Source organism: Haemaphysalis longicornis, unplaced genomic scaffold, assembly GCF_048455015.1.
Source record: "Haemaphysalis longicornis isolate Haplotype H1 unplaced genomic scaffold, Haemaphysalis longicornis Haplotype H1 scaffold_4, whole genome shotgun sequence".
Lineage (NCBI taxonomy): Eukaryota > Metazoa > Arthropoda > Arachnida > Ixodida > Ixodidae > Haemaphysalis > Haemaphysalis longicornis.
In genome coordinates this window covers 8,186,537-8,209,417 of record NW_027526361.1, presented here as the reverse complement: position 1 = coordinate 8,209,417, position 22,881 = coordinate 8,186,537, and the positions used below count along the sequence as shown (strand labels likewise).

Below are 22,881 nucleotides of genomic sequence, written 5' to 3'. Positions count from 1 at the left end.
TGGAAGCCAAAGAAGCAAGTACAGCAGCTCATTCTGCTGCCCATACTAGCACAGCCAGGCACTCGCCTTGAGACTTGCTCTCGTCCTTGCGGAATTTGATGAGCTTGATGAGCTCCTGGATGATCTCGTACACGTGCTGACATGCCTTGACGGGATTCTTGATGAACTGCAGAGCATTCTGAATGGATCGTGCACGCGTGGGGTTGAGCTGCAAGGGAGGGAGAGAGAACGCCGGTTACTGACAACTTTGAGGGGACCGCCCGCCCGCTCCCTGCCTGCATTTCGGAACCCCACACAAAGGAGCCGGTTCTCATGCACGCATGTGTTATAAGATCTACACTGGAGTACAGAACTGGTGGCTGCAACTAACAAAAGTTTAAAAATTCACTCAGATATTGCAAGTGACTTCATTTTAGTGGGTTCATTATTTTTGCCATTATTTCTTAACTTACTTTCTAAAGTATTCTTGAAAATATGAAACACTGAGATGTTGCAGATTAAACATATGCCTTGAAAGAATGAGTGTGCGCATGTCATGCAAGTATTTGGGCTTGTTGGTTCATATTGCCAAAACAAAACAGCGCTTAGGACAAGACAAAATGGGAGGCGGCTACACATCCTCTGGGCACATGTGCCTGTAGCACGCACACCCTATGTGTGTGCAGCCTCCTCCTTTTTTGTCCTGTCCTGAGTGCTGTTTTGTTTTTGTGTGCACATGTGTAGTTGTAGAGGTTGTAAGCACGACGACATTTAGAATGCTTATCACTTAAATGCACATAATCTTAGACCTGCAAACCGCAGCATCATGAGGCTGCTATATCTTATCTAGTTCAACGAGATGTACACGTGCCACAAGATCTGGCGTATGCAAGACTTTGCTTCGGGAGGGGCGAACCCTGACAAAAAGAGAACAGGATAAGATGAAAGGAAGAAAGAAATAAGAAATTACAAACCACAAACAAACAAAACAAAACAAAAGAATCCTCAGAAAGGAATCAATTTAATAGCTAAAACTACATGATCCTTTTGTTCATTTTTCTTCTTACAGACATAGCAAAATGCCTGATTGTCGCATTGAGAGTACAGATCAACATCAGCTTTGGTTGCGTGTACCTCGTGAAACGAAACTGATTATGTCGGTCCGTTACTTGACATTAGGCAGAGTTAGCGGCCTTGTCCACTTCCCCCAATGCTCCATAGCTGTGATGCCTACAGTGGCACTGACGACAGCGGAGATTCAAGATAAGTGACGGGAAGGGGTGGCAAACTTTATAGGTGCAATTGCGAGCTTCCAGTTATCTTTGAAAAAGTAATATTAAGTTCCGATGTCCTTGAGCATGTAACCTGATGACTGTAGCAACAACTTGCATCTTCTACACTGACAAGACCCGAAATACGTGAAATATACAAATCCAACGCCATACAAAAGTGCCGCCGAATCACCCTTACAATAAATAGTGTATTGCATATTGCAGGCTGTGGCATTACACTCTGAGCACTGCCCTCCCCCGTACCTTTTCAAAGTCCTCTTCGGTGAAGTCATGGTCCACCTGGAATGCTTCGTGCAGCCTTTGCTTCACCCTGTAATTACTTCCAATGTTTAAAGAACACTGTCAACAGCATGCTTCTCTCGGGGCTGTCAGTGGCCCAGAAACGTACTCAGACGTCAGGGGCTGTGCAGCCCGGGAGTTGCCCATCTTACAGGCATCCACTGCGAAACACGCACCAGCACCACACAGCGCACACCACGGTGCCACACAAGCACACTTTGCACTTTCATTGCCTCCTCTGACAATGTTTCAGTGAGCCTAGTCACGCGCGTTCAAAATTAACCCAGACGTTATCACTTCATCTCACTAGTACGCAATCAGATGGCATCTCAGTAGTATGCAATCAGATGGGCTACAAGTGTCAGCAGGATTTCTCCTAGCACGGTGCTACACTAAATATTGCCCTGAAGAAGAAAACACAAAGCTGGGGACACTAGACACAGGGTCTAAAGCATGCCACAGTGGAGGACTACGTACTGACTGATGCTGTGTGTTGTGTGCTGAAGACTCATACAATGCATGGGACTCCTCGTGTTCTACTTGGATCACAAATGGAGCCTCCACAGCTGGCAATCAAACCCACCACTGTGTTCGTGCATAGCAGCACAGTGTCTCAGACACTACTGCAAGGCCTGTGGTCATTCTTAGTGCAAATGAAATGCAGCTCAACGTGTCACGTACCTTGAAACCACTGTTTTACATATAGAAAATAGCAATGTCACTTCCTTTTAGAACAGCCCTTTAGGATTATGGCTGGGAACCACTTAGCTAAATCAAAAATACTACAACTAAACTCAAGTTACCCACATCATTTTTCTGTACCGAAATGCACGCTGATGGCAAAGCTGATGATATTTTATTTGCGGAAAAATCTCACGTCTGGCTACTCACTTTAGAAAGACAAAAGATGAGCGAGCACAGATGAAATGAGTGCCAGCACCTGCGTTCTTGGATAATAAAAGTGTGTTTGGCCCCCTAGGTTAAAATGAGAGCTGGAGTTCAACTACGATAACCGAAGTCAGAACATACAGGTTAATTCAGCATCAGTTGAAAAAGAACTTTTAGCATAAAATAACTAATAAAAACATTATGTTTAGCCAGCACTGATAGAAATCAGCTACACAAAGCAATTTCGTCACCTATAAACAACATAGCTTAACGTAGGCAACAACACCTCAGTTTGATGGCAATTCGTAGACAGAAGCTCTACTGTACTGTTACACCCTTGTTCAGGAACAATTATTACCTCTGTGAATGCATGCTGTCATGGGTCAACTTCTCACCCATTCATCCTCCCCTCAACTTTTCACTTAAGTGTACAAAAACCCCAGTGAGAAATGCCGAACCTAATAATTCTACAACTAATGCAGCATTTTTTGAATTCCATACAATATATTACATTAAAATAAGCTAAATGTTTTTAACCACGTCGAGGTGCCCACATTGCCTTGATATACTACAAGGCTTCCCATGTGGCTAAACATCTAGCAGGAAAAGCAAATGAAGGGTTACAAATATTCTTTTACAATTATATCCGCAGCAAAGCAAAAATTAACAAGTTCATATCTACAAGTGACGCATTTTGCATGTATTCACCTTATAGTATTTTCTACAGTATTTCCCACTTGCAATTGCGTAAAAATGAAAAGAATAAATGTGGGACAATCTTAATTGTTATGAATAATAGCATCAACTATTAATACATACTACCAGCTTATTGGACATGCGAAGCAGCAACTGAATGTTAACAGTGCTACTCTTGGGTCCTGAATGAACCGTGTGTGCCAGAGCCTGCCTGTATGCGCAGCGCACAATGTGCCTGACACGCACCACACGAACACAACCGCCCTTTTTCGTTTTCTGCTTAGGCAAGGGGAACTTACATGTTCTGGTACTTGCTTGAATCACAGTCATTGTCCAGTAAACCATTGGTGTTCGCCGATTTTACCATTTGGACAAGGATGGGCGTCAGTTCGCCTTCCAGAGCGAGAAGACCCTGGAAACAGAAAATTTTTCTTTTTTTTGCTTTTTTCTTTGAGTAGAACTGATTGAACTATACTGCTCAAAAACGAGATGGGATGATTGAGGAAAATTCAGAGATAGCAAAAGAAATTCAATGCCCAATTTGCAGACCTATCTGTATACAAGCACACAAAAACAAGTTTTCAGTTCCATCATGCCCCCTGAAAGCAGTGCTTTCAAGAGGTGATATAAAAAGGGTAGGTAAAAATACCAGGCGCAATACTACAATTGCAATTGCAACACTCGAAGTCGTTCCTTCCAGCAATAAAAAAATGAAAGCTGTTCCACTCAACGTGAAAGCTGTCGGAAGTGCAGAGCACTTATTCGCCATAAGGAGCTGTAGCGCCGTTATCTGCTCACTGCTACCACCCAATGCAATTCAAATTTCCCGCCTTCGCAGTGCTTGCGCGCCCGCCTGCCTGAAACTGCACCAGTGGGAGTTCTGTTCTTTCTGTGCTTGCTTTTCCTTCTGCACGTGCTGGTGTTGCACTGCCACTTTTTTCGCTTACTATCATGAAAACCAACCCAACAAGCGTTCCCAACTAAATGAATGCGGGCGCTACCGGTTAATTACGTATATTTTGCCTCAACTGTACCTGCAGTTTTCTTTGTGCTAAACAACGGGGAGATGTATGACAAGCGCCAGCAGTTCACAAGTTTCGAATGCTTATGACTATATAAACCACTTGGCTTTCGAAGCCTCTGGGTTATGCCGCGATGTCAGTGGCTACGACGGAACGCCAGTTCTACTTGGGTCCAGCAAGCGAGCTACAACGACAAGTTGTGGCCCTAAAGTGCTCTGCACTTAAAATAAGCCCCTCTTTATTACTTGGGACGAGCTCCCAGTGCAAGCAGTGATGAGTAGCTTGCTACAGCATTACTAAGAGGGAAAGCATACGACCAGTGTACTGTTGCTGCGCTCACTCCAGAGGGTGAAGCAGCAGCCAATGGTATTAGCGCCAGAGGGACAAATGGGCGCCCTTGCCTTGGCAAAGGCTGCAGCCGTCATCTGCACGCGTCCCTCGTCGGAGGCGTAGATCTTGAGGTCGTGGCGGAAGGTGCTGTGCAGCCGCAGCAGTCCCAGTCCTCGAGTGCCCGCATATTCACCTAGAGCCGGTCAGCGCATCATAAAATAATAACAGCACAATGTAGCCCCCTCGTCCTGGCAAAAACCATTCTCAACGTCACGGGGCCTGCCAGCACCACCGACAGGGCTGCTGCTGGCAAGCTTCCCATGGGGCACAGCGTTATGGGCGCCTCCCAGGGGACACATGCACGGCTCTGGCGTCGCACAAGTAGCTGCACGTGCGGCTCTTTCTGGCTGGAAGACTAATCAAAAGCCACTATCTCTCATCCGACAATGGGCCTTTTTATTGTCGAGCAAATGAAAATCACTACTGTACATAACTCAGGTGCTGAGAAGGGCTATTCGTGCTGCAGAAAATGCCTACACAGAACGTTGTCTCCCAGCCGGCTCTTAAAGGGACCATAAGGATAGCATAAGGATTGCGTTCCTCAGTCCTCACTACATGTGCGTTCAATGAGGAGTGGTGCGGCCATCACTGGGTAATTCTTAAGGGGACGGATTTCAAGTTGCGCACTTTCTTTAAGGTGCATAAGTCACGAGTACCACTGGCAGGAACGGCCAAAACAGCAAGTCGGTAAGCTTTTCCCTGTCCAATGTCTAACAGATTTAATTTCCAATGTCCAAAGATAATATGAGTACAACTAACGGAACCTGGTAGCATGCATAAGCTAAGCACTGTGCAATGGGTTCTGTCCTTGCTTCTAACAATAGAGCTCTCACGCAGACGATACTCTGGCTAGAATTTGGCAGCTTGTGATTTCTTAAAAGGCATCGAGCCACCACAAGCAAAATCATCACGTTGTCACAACAGTTGCTTCAGAGGTGGTGCCACATTTGTGGCTGTTGTTTTCGTTAAAATGCGTCATCAACTATACTGCCGGAAGAAGCGCTCTTTGGATTTGGATTTGAACTCCGGTTAGCTTGTTACGCAAATTTACGATAACCTTTCATCTAGCACTTATAAGAATGTCAGAGACAGTTGCTTGAGTATCAGCCCCTTTCTGTTTTTTTAATTATCTTGCTCCATTAAATGCACTTTGCGCTAATATTGCATGCTTGCGACTCAGACATGGAAGTCTTTTGAATGAGGCAAAGTTGTACATTGTTTTCATCTTGATTTTAATAAAATTTTGCTGCAAGGTAGCCACTGGTGAAACTTGGGTCATACTTTCATTTGCTGCAGTACACCCAGATATCAAGGGTGCTGTGCTAAATTCTGGCTGCAGGAAAAAATAAGAAATTTAAACATAAGAAGCTCTTATGTCCTTTAATTAAATTCGTGGCTATGCTAACAAAACACATGGAAGTGGTTAGCACCTGGGCAGCATCTGAATTGCTTGAGGCTTAGAAGATAGGCTAAAGTAAGCAGTATAACTTCAGTACCTATCGCTAAACAGCCAAGAGCCAGAAGTAGTAGCTTGAAAGCACAACACAATTTCTAAAATAATTTCAATGAAAGGCATTCTGGTTTAGGCGATTTCATGCTAAAAAAAAAGCTCCGAGGGAAACGTCAGAAAAAGGCCTTTTCATGCTCACTCAGTTCCTCGATTGAAGTCGTTGAGAATGGTTGATGGCATTCCACTATTCACGAAGGGCGTGCGAAGAACAAGCAGCAACTGAATACACAGGGAACAGTGGCTGGCAAAATAAAAGCGTGAGCAATGCACAGTGCAAGGCGTTGGTTTACTCACCACCTGTGCGCAGCGCAACAACGCAGCCCAGGAGAAAAGTGAAATGCCGGCATTACCAGTTACGCGGGATAAAACTGTGTCCTCCTACCTTTGCAACCAATAGAGCTAAGCCTCACCCAAGGTCACATTTGACTAGTCCTGTTCGCTTTTTGAAGATGTCGTAGCGGCATATGTCAACAAACCAATAAAGAAAGAAAACCCATTCATCAATCTATGCTGCTTGAAACTCTAAGGGGTCACATAGCAATTGCTTAGGCTTTTTCATTCACAAACAATTGTGGCAGCTCGGTTTCATCCCACAATGAAAGTAATTTTGCCCCCTCAGTACTTTACAGTAGCCATGTCACATGTCTGCCGAACACGGGCAAATGATTTTACCGGGGGATTATGATTATTAAGCTCCCAAAACATGTCGAAGGGAAGAGCGAGCTTAATGTGCATCAGTGTTGGTGAGTAGCGAAAGCCTTGCAGTGGCATTAGAGTAGGCACAAATGAAAACACAAATGGTCAGAACAAGCCGTGGGCCAGCAGCAGCTCAAGCCTGAGCCACATTTGAAAGTAAAGATGACAACAAACAACACACTAGACAGAACAAGAACTGTCACCCATAAACATGGCACAAGTTTTACAAATCAAGACACACGTGACAAATACCCGTGCAGTACTGTATTTACTTGCCTCTAATGGCAGCTTTTTAAGGAGGGCTAGCTTCACTCAAGTGTCTCAAGCTATTTACGAAGTTCTACACTGCCACAATTACTTGAAATTACCATTCCGTGCCTAAAAACAGTCAGGAAGAAACTCAGTAAGCTTTGCGAGATAAGCTTCTCCATGCCTCTTTGACCACCACCGCTAACTGTCATATGTACTTCTTGAACACGACATAGGAAGAAGTTAAACTGGCTTTGCTTAGGATGACAAACTTCTTCAAACCTGTCTTTGGGGTGCATGGTGCTGCAGAGGTCGTACGTCTGTTAGCTAACATGATAAAAACTGCTTAACTGCATGCATAATGGTGTTACCTAAATATAACATGCCCAGCTATGCCTTAGAGTGACAGTAGCAGGTTTAATGTCGCCCAGAAACTAGCAGGAACATTAGCCAAGTACTACATTGGCCCCATTACTTGTGTGCCAAGCTCAGCAAGGAAGGATTGCATGGCAGTAAATACAGTACAGTTTGAAAAGGGAAGGAAACGGGGCAGAGAGAGCAAGCAAACAAAACGGTCTCTCCTAGTGCTGGCACACCAGGGTGGGAAGGTTGACACCGTTCGTGGTGGGATTAACAGCCCTCGTGCTAGCTCTACGCCCAAAGGTAGTCGAAGGGGTGGCACTAGTGGGCAACTTCGTAACAATGCAATCTACTGCACCCAGGAACACATTCTTCCATCGGTCTGGAAATGTATCCCCCCCCGACAGTCATGATATGTCCAAATGCAACAATGTAGTGGTACTATGGGCTGACAGCTTTGGCACATCAATGCATTACTCGTGTATGCGCACTCCCCTTCTGACAATACCATAATTGACTAACAAACAGCAATATGCTGTAATTCACCCTTTGTAAACTAAGGAGAAAGAATTGGGGGGTTATCTTCGCAAAGGCAATAAAATCAAAATTGTTTATTGTTAGTTGTATATTGTTAGTCTGTATTAGGGTGCTAGATCTATTTTGTACTGTCCTGAAGGTCGTGTCAAGCCATGCTTAGCGTCCTCCTTACCGCTTTGTACAATTTACTAAGTTTTTTTTTCTTCCATTTTGTGAACGCGTGCTGTAATTATAAATTATCATGCATGCATTTGTTTTCCACAAGAACTTTTTGGCCTTTCCTGCTTGGTCTTTTCAAGACTGCAGTATGTTGTAAATAAATAAATAAAAGAACAGAGGTGCTAGTAAGCGTGCCTGAGTAGGGTACAATTATGATATACTGTAGCAACAGAGAAATCAACGAGTCTCAGTGAAACAACGCGTTACTGGATGGGAGATAAGAGGGTTACAACACAGGAAGGGAGCCAGCTGCCCAGCTGCCATGAGTGCCGCTTGCTTGTCCGCCATCCAATAACATGTTGTTCCAACGAAGTTATTATTAATCAACTCGCCCAACTTACCATCCTGATTCAATAAATGAGTGTCGTGCTTTTCTATCACTGCAACCAGAAAAATTGAGTAAGTTTGGATGCATTACAAGGCACCAAGAATGCAAGCATAGGTTCACCACAATCGTCGCTATAAATACACTGGAAGCGATATCGCAAATGACAACATGTCAGTCGGGGCCATTCATGTTGGATGGGGCAAGCCATAATGACAACTGACTGCAGCCACAGAATTTCTACGCTTTGTCAACATTGTTGTAACAGAGAAGGAAAACTGCACTGCGACTGGAGCTTTGGATTTTACTCGAGAAAGCAGGATTGGCAAGTCGCGAGAAATAGATAATTTCAATGACCTGTGTTCCTCTTGAGTAGCAGACTCTTGAGCAATTTCATTCTGTCGGCTCCAATAGCAAAATAACAATGCCACGAGCATTTTTCAATAGAGTGCGAACGGGAGACCAAATAATCACCCTTTGTTTTTCTTTGTACATGACAGCCCCTTTTCCTTGCCCCGAATGTCCTCTGCTGTAAGACATCACGACCAATGCACGTTTACCCCGTGAATCCACCAGCACGATAAATTTTGCCCCCAGCTGCGCAAAACGCATCGCACTCCAGCCTCTCCCTCGAGGTTGTCAACATGTCTCGTGAGAAAGGTGGGTGGATGATGTGGCCTGGGTGCAACCATGCAGCGAGATTTCAAGGGTTCCCAGAAAGGGGAGGTGGGGAAGAGGTGTGCCAGTACCAGTGAGAGCCAGCGGCCCAGCGTACCTTGTCCACCCGGGTACATACATCGGAAGACTCGGCCCAGCTCTTCGGCCTGTACCCGGCCCGCGGGCGTCAGCTCGCCGCCCCACTTGAGGATGAGCACCAGCGAGGGCTCCCGGGGGTAGTCTGCACGGGGGGACAGCAGCACAAGCGGTGGCGTTACATTCGACGCTACACTACTGTGCTATCGGAGACATGGTCGAGCACCGATTGCGCAACCTTCCCTAACCTTGGGAAGTTTGAAAACACGAAAAAGTGTGATACACATGGAAGCACCTTTACTTTATTTGTGCAAATCTCAGATAGAGCTCTAGATTTATATTTCATGTGGGATAATACCGCAGGAAACCCTAATTACATCATCAAAGCACATGCAGCAAATCCCCTCCCTGCCATTACTTATCTCTCACATTATTGCTCTCTCTCTCTTCCTAGATTAACGCAGCTAAATGCCAAATCCAAGAGACCTGCCTTTGTGCCATCTAGGATGGACGATGTACTTGCACGTAAGTAAAATAAGATCACGCGAATGAGAACATCAACAGCTCCTGCATGGAGACGGACACTATTCTCAATGCTGGATTCACTCAAAGGCTGTCAGCCATCTGCAGGGCTCTGTTAGGTCCATGCTGTGTGCTATTCATGCTTATTCATTTTTAATTACTGAATGTGCATCAACCGTGTACACTGCAAGGAATACGTTCTCACTATGAACATCTATAGATATATAGTTATACTACTCAACACTAAAAACTCACTACATGACATCACATTTATTTGGGAAATATTTTTAGTAGCACCTGAAGAGCTTGCAAGTTCTATACATCTGCACACCAATGAAACCCTGTCAACAACATCCCACTTGCAACATTACAGTGGTGGAACAGACAACTGGCTACTTGGAGCAGTGCTTGGAGCAGCAAAAATGTAGATTTGGAGCACCCTTTCCAGCTTTTGGAGCAGGTTATTTTGGACCACTTAAATTGTCATGCAAGGACTGCTACCCAGCGTCAAGCGCGATTCCTCGACATGCAATTAAACTGCAAAATAAAGAGAACCATACAGACCATAAAAGCACCAAAAGAAGCTTTTAGATGTTTTTGTTTCAAAAATTTATTTGAAGCACAAAAAAAAAACTAATTCAAGAGAACAATTGTACAAGGAGCCTCATTGCTTTCTGCACGACACTGGACAGGTTTACTTACTTTTCTGCAAACAATGATGCTTTGAAAGAGTTTCCGATAGCTTCATCTGGCCCTCCTTCAAAAGACTTTGACCACTCTGAACATCACCAAAGCACTTCTTACTCATGCCTCTTGAAATGAGGAGGTCAGCGTTACTCAGCATCTTCTTGGCTGAGTCGAGCGGCGGGCTGGAGGAGCGGCGGGCGCGCACTTTCATACGGCCTGCGCTTCGGGTATAGTTCCCACCTTTCACCGCCGCTAGTTCGTGGCGCTTCGGACCAACCCTCGCCAGTTGACCCACAGCACGGGCGGGGTAGAGCGGCGGCGCGCGCGCATTGGCCACTGCCCTAGCCCTGCCGTGGCTACACGTGATACCTGTCCGTGTAAATTTAGATGTGCGTCTAAAATAGGCGACTCCTTCCCCCCTTCTGATTGTTCGGTCTAATAGGGTCAAACAGCCTAACATTATCACTCGGAAGCGCCTAATGAAAAAATTGAAAGAAACATTTTAACTCGGGGCACATGAAGAAAAATATGCGAGGCCTTCATATCTTATCAGCGACTGTATTATATGAAAATGGTGCGGCAGGCAATAAACGCGGCATTTTCCGTGACTGAAATATCAGTTCTTATTTTTCCTTTCGGATGATGTCTTGGTTTGCACGCGCACAGGGCACAACCAGTGACGCGAATGATTTCCCGCCGAGGGAGATACGGTTATCGCTTAGCTAAACGTGTTTGTGCTGCTCACGCTCCGGTCGGGCTGAGCGGACCGCTGGCAGCGAGCGCACTGTCAAAAACATACAGCTAAAACTCTTAATCATGCAACTGAAGTGCACAACGAGTCTTCTTTTTGGTGAGATATAGCAGCGAAGGCATTTATTGGTACCGGTGATATTCCGCGGCAGATCCAAAACACGTGCGGCAAGCGTTGTCGGCTCGCTCGGCCAGAGGCGATGCGTCGACTAAGAAAAAAGAGGGTTGGGAGGGTAGAGGGTTAGAGTTCCTGAATATAACTCCCCTCGGGGAGCAGAGTTGCGCGTTCACCCGCCACCTTGAGTTCCAGGTCGTGCGGGAAAGCCACCCGTCTCGCATGTAGGAGCTGACGCCGGGCCGCCGCGCTAGCGACAGTGGCGAGGAGGAGTGGCAACGATAGGCGCGAACAAAAACCGGCGCACCATAGTCGGCTGCTTATCAGCTGAGTTGCCGCTGCTGCCACCGCTTCCGCGACCGCCGATGCCCAGTTGAGCAGAACTGACTGAATATGGGGTATTGTGCGCAGCGCTGAAAGCGGGCTTCACTGTCGAACTGGAACCCGCGGCATGTGGCAATCAGACGCGCAACTCTTCCGCTACGCGATATACAGGAACTCTACAGAGGGTTGGTTCGAAGCGCCCTCACTCTGTCAAGAATCTGCTGTATCGTTTCCTTGTTGGGTGCGCAGGCCGTATGGAAGTGCGCGCTCGCCGCTCCTCCAGTCCGGCCGTGAGTTTCGTTTTCGTTCCCGGTAGAAACCGCCGTTACCCGCTGACTATTTTGGAGCAGACATGGAGCAAATATTCAAAATAACACGCTTTTGGAGCAGCATGGAGCAGGGTGACCTTATTGGCGCAGCTTGGCGCAATTGGCGCAGCAGTTCCACCACTGACATTACCTTCATCGCTGCTCGAATGCCGTGGCCTTCCCTTTGGCTGGTACTTGAGCTGAACTTTCCGGTTGATCCCAGAAAAATGTCCATACCTGTAGGGAAATTTATAAGTACCACAATAAACACAGCACGCTTGCTTTGCAGACAAAGGGGCCATGCAGACAAAATACAAGTTTGTTTTATTCGAAGGATTTTGTGTTTTATAGTGCCATCAGCGCCTGTCCGGATGCAAACAATGTTTTATTCACTGAAGAATTAGTCAACTGAAGTTAAAATTTTGATTTTCCCGCTAAATCGTGTGTTTTCGTGGTCCGCAATTACATCATAGCAACCAACTGCTCTGCAGCTGATTGCAAGATCTTGTTTACCGTAAGTGAACCTAGAAGGCGCCACCGTATCGTGGTAAGCCATTTTCTGCCTTTGGTCTGTTTTTGACCACATTTAAACCTGGCTTGTTTTTTGTTCAGGGAGAAAATAGTTTTGCGAAAGATAGAGCTCGCTCGACAAATATGGTCACATAAGACACCATTGTCTGCGTCAATCGGCCAGTGTCGTCTGAGACAACCCCAAAGCCCCGCAGTCCTGTGCAGCTAAACCAAGCATAGTGTGCGCAGTACCAACAGCAGTATGCATCAGTACTGCTATATTTACACATGCTTTTGTAACTTCCACTGTTTGGTCCGCCATTCTTACTGCTTTAAAAAGAATGTGCCCGAAATTTAAGCGCAAATAGCTCGTTCAGCAAGCTTATAAGCTCTGCCTAATTTGCGTTTGCTTTTGCTGGCCCCCGCCAATCGCACAGCTGGCTGGTACGGTAGCTAGTGGGTCACATGGCCATTCCCTTTTTCCCTAATTATGTAGTTTATTTTTAAGCAAAGGTTACGTTAAAGGTGGTGTCAGTATGATTCTAACGAGGCAATCTTTTGAATGAACCAAACTTGTGTTTTGTCTTCAGGGCCCCTTCAATCAGGCAAAGCCAATGCCTCTTTTCCCAGCAAGAGCCGGTGCCTACATTTCAAGGACGGACTTGAGCTGCTCCAGCTTTGCTTTGTTTTCTTCAACCTCTGGGTCAGACTTGTGCTCAATTTCACTCAGGAGGAAGCGTGAAATGTCCAGGATTTCCTGCACAATAGCATCAGCGTGAAGGAGACTCCAGCGCAACGCCGCCAGAGAAGGCAAAGTTAGAGCTTCACCCCTGGGGAAGCTCACAATAAAATCAACAAAAGTAAAAAACAAGGGGACTCCCCTCAACGTACCTGCAACTGTTTTGGCTTTTTGAGTTTGATGCAGCCATCTTTGAAGCCTCCGTAGTGTTCAAATAGCTCGAAAAACCTACAAAGTGGCAGACAAGTTATATATTAATTATTCCCCGCGTGCTTACCAGATGAAACACACACACACAAAAAAAGTTTTGCTTACTTTGGGTGCTTCACCTCCATTTTCATCTTCTGTTTTGGCGTGCGATCACCATGACGAATGACAGCAATGACGCACCTCAGTTCCATCCTGGGTAGCGAACAGAACAAATTCATCGCAAAAGCAGCAAACCCGAGGAAAAGTTAAGCAAGTTACCTATGCGGCTACATCAGGTTTAAATTTGTGGAAGTTGTCAGCACAAGACGTGTATTTAGCCTATGTTTGTCAGTCCACTAAAACTCGGTTGCATTAACAGGAAAACCAGATCAGTTGAAGTTGCAATACGCAGCAACTTTCTACACTAATGGGATCTCAAAACTTGCTAGAATTAAGTGAAGAGACTCGGGTTGAACTGATGAGGGCAGACTGTTTCAACCACTGATACAAGCAGCTTCTTGCTGATCATCAGCCCCGCTTATCACCGTCATCGTGCGGGCAGCACTAGTATACGCACATCTTCCCGAAGGTAGTGGGCACGATGGGCGGATCGTCCAGCTGGAAGGGCATGGACCAAGGGATGTGGAGCTGTGGGGCCAGCTCCCGCAGAATCATGTTGCCCAAGATCTTGGCACAGTCGTCGTAGTACTTCATCGAGTTCTTCACAAAGCTGAACCCGTTCACGTCGCACACGTACGACTTGCCGTTGGCACGCAGCAGGTCGAAGCCACACACCGTTTGCTGCACACCGCCACCATTACCATTGCCATCAGTGCACAGGAAAAAGACAGGACAGACAGAAAAAAAAAAAAAAAAAGAAAGGTTGCTTAATTCAAGTAATAAGAGACACTGCAGTTGACTCTAAAGAATGATGAAAGTTACACACAGTGCCCAGTGGTATATTTTACAGCCTGTCCAAAGACAAAATACAATATCCAGTATTGTGCTGTACCGTTTTTGCAAATCTGAAGCCGCCTCCCAGTGCGAGTGCTGACTAGGTCACCCTGTCAGCCCAACATGTTTCCTAAGCAACTTTCTTGGATCCAGCACCAGTATCACTATACATTGCTCGTCTCCATCCTGGGTGACGTTTTATTTGTCCATATTCTACTGTACAGTCATCGGTTGTGCATGATTACTAATTCTCTATCAGGTGTGAGAAATTAAATCCTCCGTATTGCATAATAAGCGAAGACAATAAAAAATAAAATGTTATTTCCACAACTACCGAAAGATGAAGAATGCTGGCCCACCATGAAGAAGAAGTCAAGAAAAATAATGAATCTCTTCATGTGAACAAAGAAGAAATTGGCCGCGTATCTGCTCATTCGGCACAAATGTTGTCGAAAGGCTTTCTGCCTCCCCTGCCACGTGAGTGCCTCTCTTCTCTCCCCTGCCGCCTTTCGCTCTTCCCACGGTAAACACGGTGCAGGCTTGCCCGAGTCAATTCATTTTTCCCACATTCCACTGCTCGCCCCATCTGGTGGAACCTTTTGTTACTCTTATACTTGGAACACTGCCACGTGGTTCAGGCTCGTGCGAGCCCGTTTTTGTATTTTTGGTCAAAATATTGCCGCGAACCATGCACTGGCTTTGTTTGTTTATGTTTTTGCTTTTACCACCCGGCATCTGTGCCGAGTGAAGCGCATGTTCTATTCTTTCTTTCTTATACCGCACGGATTATCTCATGTGATAGGGAGAATGTTTCGCCCTAACGCCACTAGCCTAGAATAGTATTCTTTTACTTACAGTGTTTTCGATGTAATTCGACGGTTCGATAAACACCCGCGCTGAAAGATTAATTCCCGCAGCGCAGACACCGTGGCATTCGATTCGTCCACACTTGCCTCCGTACGTCACTTTATTGACTGCTGCTTCGCCGCCCGTGTATTCTTTGAGTTGTTAGGGGAGCACAAGTTCACTCCAATAAACTTGTTTTTCCTTTAAGACAGCTGCATCATCTTTGTGTACGTGACAATATCTTAGGCGTATTTTTTATTTGCTACCTGAAATATCAAGCCCACATTCATTTTCAATTAGAACAACATTGTGAGTACCAGTTGTGCATTAATGCTTTCCCTCAAATATGCCAAATGTTTCCTTTTTGCTGAACAATGTTGACAAGCAGGAAGCTTTTTTCTAGATGTAGTGGTTTGGAAAAGTTTTGTCTATATAAACCTCTTGTTCTTTTAACTTCTGGCCGGTAGGCAGGCTGAACTGAGGGAACGACCAACAGACCGGCCAAAATATCTGGGCCCGAAAAAGACAGTGCACGGGCAGGCCAGCGAGGAGCGGAGTACGGGCTCACCTTGAAGGCCAGGCAGACCTTGCGAGCAATCATCTTCTCCGTGTTGGTCAGGATGACAGGGTAGCGCACTTCTTTGCCCTCCTTGTCACGCTCCACTTTCCCGTCCAGCGCCGGAGACTTGCGCGCCTCTGCATGCGCATAGTCCGGGCCCACCGTGTAAACCTGCATAGCACCCACCCACCCAGGAGGAGAGCGCGTCAGGCCCACTCGCTTCTGCTGGGCTCCCATCTGAAATGGGCTACAGCACACACAGTGTCGATCGGAACGTGCAGTTTATTCACCTTGACGTCAGTGCCATCAGTTGGCATGAACTCCTCGTAAATAAATGATCCTGTCTTCCTCACTCGGCTTTCTGGTGAGTACACACTGCTCCGACTGCCAATCTGGAAGGAAGGAAATGAGAAGACAAAGTCCACATGTGGCCTTCCCTGACAAGACGTCTTCAAGAAACCTGGTCACGCAAGTTCAACCTCCACTTCAAGAGATCCCCAAGCACATCTCAGCAGCACAGACTGCAGTTGGAAGGAGTCCGCAAAGGTTGCACTGCCGATATACATAGTCAGGTTTCACTTTCCGTTTCAGTTGTCTATATTACTTTCAAAGGTGTTAGGTTGCATAAGAACAGTAAAACAAATTGCCACATTAAGGTATTTCAGGTAGAACTGCCACTTAATTGAAATGAGAGCCCCACACTTGTCTGTTTGAGCAATGGAAAATGGGAGAACCGATTGAACCCATTGAAATGAAACTCTTTGAACCAGGGAGATTTTCAAACCAGGGGCAGTATTCTGAAGTTTTGTCTGTTTTGTCTGTTTTGAGTGAGCCCTGATTGACTAAAAGCGAACACCTGGATGTGACTACGCAAGCAAGCCAGGGCTACTGCGTTGAGCCGCAACTTCTCGTAGCAGACAATACGGAGCAGATGATTTCGGCAGTTCTAATATGAATGTACCAGTCTTCGCCTCCTTGTTGGCTCACCGGCAGAACGGGAGGATGAGAAGTAATGTTGAACCGTTCGAAACGCCTGAAGAAGCATTCCACCTGTCCAAGAGGACTGTACGGGGGCTGTGCAACGAGCTGCAAGACGAACTTGGCCACTGGCACCGTGGGCTCAGTCTCGAGGACCAAGCGATATGCGCCCTTCGTCTACTCACAACTGGTGACTTTCAGTCAGCGGTCAGTAATGAAGAAATGATGTCGCTGTCACAGCCCTCTGTGAGCCAGTGAATCTACACCGTCTTCATCACATAGTGATATAAATGATAGCAGTGGTGCCACTGATGAACGGTGATTTGGAGCAATTTTTGTATCAGCAAATTATTCATTTTGGAGCAATTTGGAGCACCTAAATGCCAGTTTTGGAGCACCTTGGAGCAGCTAAACATCAACTGCTAGATTTGTCCAAAGCATCTCTCAACACTAAAAATTGACCAGTATCATCCAGTAATTGATGTGGAGGTCATCATGGAATGGGCTTCAAGGTGCTTTTCCCACATGCGATCACAAATGGACGGCACAGCTCAAGAATAATGGTCTTCTTGTCCCTACTAGGGGAAGACTTTTTCAAGGAGTCACTGAAAATGCTTCATAGTTGGCAGGCTCGAACATGCATTAAAAATAGCTTTCACAGTCAGCTCTCCCAATAGCCCAAGAATAGCGAAATAGCCAATAAAGAAAAGTTCTACAACCACAAGAAAAAGTAGCCATATTTGGTTCTTTATAACCCAACGTGGCATTCCTGGGGCAATGGGATTTTTTTTCCACTTATTTTGAAACAGTCGTTAGAAGTCACCAGAAGTTTGATGCAATTAAATCCCCTAAATCCCCCAATAGCAAAAATGCAACAAAACATAATTTGCAAGGTAATTAGTTCCTTTCTGGTGTAGATAAAAGACAACATGCAACACGATAATGAATATTGAAAGGCTTCGACAAACCTGCCTAGCAAGAAAACAACGAGCCTCTTTTCTAGTTTATTAATTGTTGAGGCAAGCCCTCGTGTTTTACTTTTTCATTTTATTAGATGCAGGCGCTTGCTATCTGTCCTCGTGCGCATTTCCAAGCTAGCTGGAAATGTGCACGAGAAATGCGCATGGTGCACTTTTGCATGTGATTCGTGCGCGTCGGCGTTGCGCGTGCGATTTTTTCACGCCCGCACGCGGCAGTTTCTGCCACGCTCAGAAAATGACGCGCGTCGCGCGCGGCAGTGGAAGGAGCCTGGCTACTTGCGCCAATGGGGAGGCGCGTGCCTCATGGTGGCGGTTTTGAAGCGCTCGAGACAGCCCGGTCACGGCCGGCTGGCTCCGTCGGCGGTTTTTAGGCTTACCACCCCGGCAGGCATTGCATGGACGTTTTCGCCCACGTTATAAGCTCCTTTACCACACAAGAAACTTCGTGCGCGCCTTGAGCGGTGTTTTAGAGAGCGCTTAAAAGTGGTCGCTCGAGCTCCCCACACCACTTCGCGTCCGAAGCCGCCGCCATGTTGCCGCGCCGCGCGCAGCGTGCGGGTGCTTACGCGGCGCGTTTTCGCAAGCAGAAAACGCTCCATGAGGTTCATGCTTTAGAAAGACTGGCTGTTTTTTCACGGCCGGCTTCACTTGCGGCGGTCCCCTCCGCGAGCCCAACAAACGAAGCGAGAGCTTGCAGCCGAGCGCGTCACGCATGCCGCGAAACGGCGCTCCCGCTGGCTCTCGGAGCGGAGAGGGCCGGCAATAAACGCGACCTAAAACTACCTATTGTTTATAGTAGGAATTATTGGAAACTACAGCTAGAAGGAAAGTTTTTAACCGTGGTACGCCTGCGCTGCAATGACTTGCTAGACGAAAACACTGTATCGGCGGTACAGTGACGGCGCCAACCAAACTCACCGCGGGAAACACGATGACGCGTGCTAGGGAGTTCAAGTTATCAACCCGAGTTAGTTATACATGTCTAGAGACCACTGCGAAGTAGTGCTTGTAACAGGCTGCCCGCGATTGGCGCGACGCAAATTTTGGCGCACTTTTGGCGCAATTGCTTGCAAAATCGTGGTTTTTTTATCAGGATGGCGCAGGATACCTCATTTGGCGCAAATTGGCGCATTTGGCGCAGGAGTGGCAGCACTGTGATAGTCTGCGAGCTTGATAGCTGCCGAACAGACTACCGAAATTTCGCAAGCACTCGGCATGGAATTTGTAATCTTTTGTTGGTACTTGATGAATGCACATACCAGCTTAATGTTTGTAGACTTGATGTGAAAAAGACACGAAGTTAAACGAAAATCCCCACCACTCATACAGGTTCTCACTCAAAAAGGACCACACAAATGCCAAAAAAAAGTTTGCATCAGCTTGCACTGCAAGTGTTTTGATGCTAAAATACGTAACAGAGGGTTATTGCTTTTGACACACAGTCACTGTCATGGGCATAAAAATCATGAACGAAACCAAAAAACTGGGCAGTTGTAGCATTGTTTACGCTTTACTGCCACAGGAAACAGCTGGCTGCATCTACCATCTTTCAACATTTGTCCCCTTGTGGTGAAAAATCTCAACTTCGTCACATAAAAACCTTATCCTGTTTAGATTGTCAAAATACGTTCAAATAAACACATAAAAGATAGCTTAAAATAGGCGTAGTTAAAGTGTGTTTGCAAAAGCAGTTTGCCACGCACCACCCCACAGCCAGCCTACAACGGTATGCACATCACAATAAAACGGATGCGAAACGGATGTTATCAAGCAAACAAAACTTCAGAATACCACCCCAGGATTCACACTTTTACAGAGATTTGATTAAAACTAGTCTCGTCATCTGCAGTCATAAACTGGAAAAATGCACAGTAAGGAGTGTGCGACACCTCAAATCACCTAACAATGATTAACCTAGGTACCACCTATACCTCCCAGTCACTTCATCGCCCCCAGCTGCAAAACACGAGTCGGAATAGAAAGCATAGCCACCTAAGCCTGTGTCCTTCACCTGCACCAGTCAAAATGTTTGCTTTCGCTGACTAAGGCAAGAAAAAGCAAGAATTGATTCCCTGAGATATCCCCGAGATATCCCTGCATCTCTGCTTTTTCTAGACACGCTCAATCCCCTGAGAATTCCCGGTTTCCCCAGTTGGTGGACACTTCGGGAGTGACCTTACATACAATGAAACGTGAACAAGTACAACTGATCCCTTCCAATGCAGGAGTGAGACAGCTGCAAGAGAAACGGGAGCAGTTTTCGGAGCAGCAAAATCTTGATTTTGGAACACAAGCAGCTTGATTTGGAGCAGTTAACGACATTTAATGTGTCGCCTTACGACATTTAATATGTCGCCTTACTCTGGGGTCATGTACACTTTTTAATCGGCTTGGAATACACACAAAGCTGAAAGAGCCTCCGCAGAAAGTTTTTTTTAACAGAATACCACAAGGTATGCACTGCACTACCCTCTTGCAAACGGTTTACTGTATCGAGGCTGTATGCAGTTAAAAACATAAAATTAAAGAATGCTGCAATCATAAGGTGTTTGTAATTATTAAAGGTGTCATTATTATTACAAATAATATTTTTGTAACCCAAGACTGCGCTGTACAAACGAGTAAGCAATGGCAGTAGTCGTGCAAAGCAAGGCGACGGCTAGAGTCACCCCGCCAGCCATCGCCTCTCAATACCCGAGGGGCAGGTTCACCACGATAGAAATTTGACTAACGTTGCCACATTTAGCCACCTTGACCTTGGCATTATATTTCACTTCGCATGCGCTAATAATTATGGCTCACATGCCAAATTAACCAGTCCCACTATAACAGGGCACTGCCCAAACTTGTTGCAGTGACACAGCGCGTGCCGAAACTTTTGGCATGTCAATCATTTCATTCCCGAGGCTTACAGTCCCCCTGTCACTGCAACAACTCAGTGTTTTATAACATCACAATAAGTCCAAAAATACACTTCACGAGCTTCAATTACAGACGCATACACCGTGTTTCACACTTAAAGGGGCACTGACACAAAAATTTTGCATCTTGTTTTTTTTTTTGTTGCGATAAGTAGCTAGTGACCTACTTATCACCTGTAGAAACCTCATTTGCTTCAGCGTGCAACCGTTGTTTAATTAGAGGCATTTTCAATGCGGCCAGTCGCAGTTTCGGTTTCAGCGGGTGCCGCGAACCGATGCATTTTGTGTGAACAAAGCTGACCACGTGACCATCGGAGGGATATCACAGAGCAAAGCTGCCGTAGCCCTGTCGAATCCGTGTCGCCGGCAGTTTCTGTCAATGCCCCCACGTACTGATCTCGTGAGCTGCTTAATTAACAAGCGACCGTGGACGTGACGCAGGCGCTGCGAGTGCAAATGCTGCCGCGGCTAGAGAACGACGTGCGCTGGGAGCAGCCGGGCGGTCTGCCTACAGGTCCGCCTACAGATGCGTTCGGCTTAGCACTGCGGCAGATATTCGATTGCCGCTCTCGTAAGCGGTGCAGATGACAATTTTTAATGCAACCCGCCATCGCATCATTAACTCCTTTCTCATATAAACTGCCGTGGTTGGGACTTGGGTGCGATTTCGTGCAGCTGTAACAAGCTATCACTCGAGCTACCGCCGCTGGCCTGGGCCACTTCGCGGCCGTGGCCGCCGCCTGCACAGCGACCGTGCGGCTCGCTCAGTGGGCTTTTCGTGTCTCCAGCGCGTTTTCGCATCCAATGTAAATCCAAAATAATAGAAACAGCGTGCCAAGGATCGCTGTAGAACTTTGGTCGCGGCAAGCTGCCCGATGAGCTGACGAATCCACGGCGCCTCCGCCGCCAATGATCGCGTCGTTCGTTCTTGAGAGCAGAAGCTCCGCCCTCCGATTGGAGTGGCGAGCCGGGCGAGCCGGCGAAAAGCGCCGGCAGTGCGGAAGCGGCAAACACAAACTCGTGACGTGTGTGGATGTTGTTTATTTACAAAATATCCATGAGATGTCGATTGCGCGTGGTCCTCTGCTGGCTGCTCGGTTGCATTTCTCACACTTTAAAATTGATGTTAAATATGTTCTAGGCTGCATTCGCCGCTGATTTTTTGCAGATGATGCATATGTGTCCACACCAATCTATTTCCGAAGTTATCTCACCTTCAAAATTTTGTGTCAGTACCCCTTTAATAAGGACGAACCATGGTGAAGACTCCGCGGACTACACGCTGTTTTCGATGAATTCGGTCCCGTTCCCAAGCATTATTCCTGTAATAACATCACTCTTCAGTACCAAAACAAACAACACGCAGCCGACCGCAAAACCTAAACCAAAGAAAAGATCAGCGAAGCGCACTGAGGGCGCCTGAACAATGTAACACCTGCTTCGCCCAGCGGCCATGTTTTCTGTTGCCATACGACGAACAATCAGGAAGGCCGTTTCAGTGAAAACATCTGGAGAGCCAACTGCACTTTAAAAGCTATTGTTTGCTTTGTTTCACAGTCTCTCCTTCAATGCGAAATGCAGCCGTATGGCTGCATTGAGGTGAATGTCAAACTTTCCTTCACAGAAACTTACTTTACTTTGAGAATTTCCCCTAAATCTGGTCGATTAACACTGGTTTTTTCTTTTCTGCCATTTGTGCATTCGCAAGTGAGCAAAGGTAAATCCCTGGTGAACTGGCACGAATGCCAAAATTCCTGCTTTTCAGGCTGCTTTGGAGCAGTTTGGTGCGATGTTTGCAATTTTCCTGCTTCTAAAGCAGCTTGGCGCAGTGAAATGGAATTTTATAGAAACTGCACAGTATCTCACCCCTGTTAATGGCAACAGTGAGGCACTTCCGACCACCATTCTCTGGTTCACTGCGGACTCCCTAATAAGCCGTCCGGCTTTCGTTTTCCACATATATTTCTGTGGCATGGGGAATCCTCCGACTACCCGCACACTGCCCGCGGTGAGTCCAAGACTGAATGGAGAGCCCTAGTAATCGTAGAACCACGCACTCATTGGCGCCGCGCATAGACGTACCTTGCGAAATAGACGCTGGCTGCCCCCGCCCGCGCTTGTTGGGTAATAGATGTAGATGTTGTGATCCTCGGCTGAGATTGGCTTCTCGACAAAGGGTTTGTTGAAGGTCACGCCATTGACCTCAACATGGTCTTCGCCTTCCACAAGCTCCCGCTCTGAATCAGACAACAACAGAAATTGATTGCACGTACATTATAAATGCGGGAGAGCCCATGGATACGG

At 46.5% G+C, this 22,881-nt stretch overlaps 1 protein-coding gene across 24 annotated transcripts in view; it reads right to left on the bottom strand.

Annotated features, from left to right (window-relative positions):
• Positions 1-22,881, bottom strand: part of L(1)g0196 (inositol hexakisphosphate and diphosphoinositol-pentakisphosphate kinase) — a 49,117-nt gene that overhangs the window by 11,595 nt on the left and 14,641 nt on the right. For 13 of the 24 annotated variants that reach the window (XR_013323970.1, XR_013323969.1, XR_013323971.1 and 10 more), the window contains 15 exons: positions 22,660-22,814; positions 15,989-16,090; positions 15,708-15,869; positions 13,917-14,140; positions 13,466-13,552; positions 13,303-13,378; positions 13,059-13,168; positions 12,053-12,138; positions 9,218-9,340; positions 8,459-8,497; positions 6,196-6,240; positions 4,558-4,679; positions 3,434-3,546; positions 1,515-1,590; positions 67-208 (listed from right to left, as the gene is read on the bottom strand). Coding sequence is in view for 21 of the 24 variants with exons in the window: in XM_077705866.1 (XP_077561992.1) it covers positions 67-208; positions 1,515-1,590; positions 3,434-3,546; positions 4,558-4,679; positions 6,196-6,240; positions 8,459-8,497; positions 9,218-9,340; positions 12,053-12,138; positions 13,059-13,168; positions 13,303-13,378; positions 13,466-13,552; positions 13,917-14,140; positions 15,708-15,869; positions 15,989-16,090; positions 22,660-22,814 (1,662 nt within the window). In the remaining 3 variants the exon portion in view is untranslated. The remainder of the gene's footprint in view (positions 1-66; positions 209-1,514; positions 1,591-3,433; positions 3,547-4,557; positions 4,680-6,195; positions 6,241-8,458; positions 8,498-9,217; positions 9,341-12,052; positions 12,139-13,058; positions 13,169-13,302; positions 13,379-13,465; positions 13,553-13,916; positions 14,141-15,707; positions 15,870-15,988; positions 16,091-22,659; positions 22,815-22,881) is intronic. The other 11 variants (XM_077705872.1, XM_077705873.1, XM_077705870.1 and 8 more) reach the window with 10 other exon arrangements.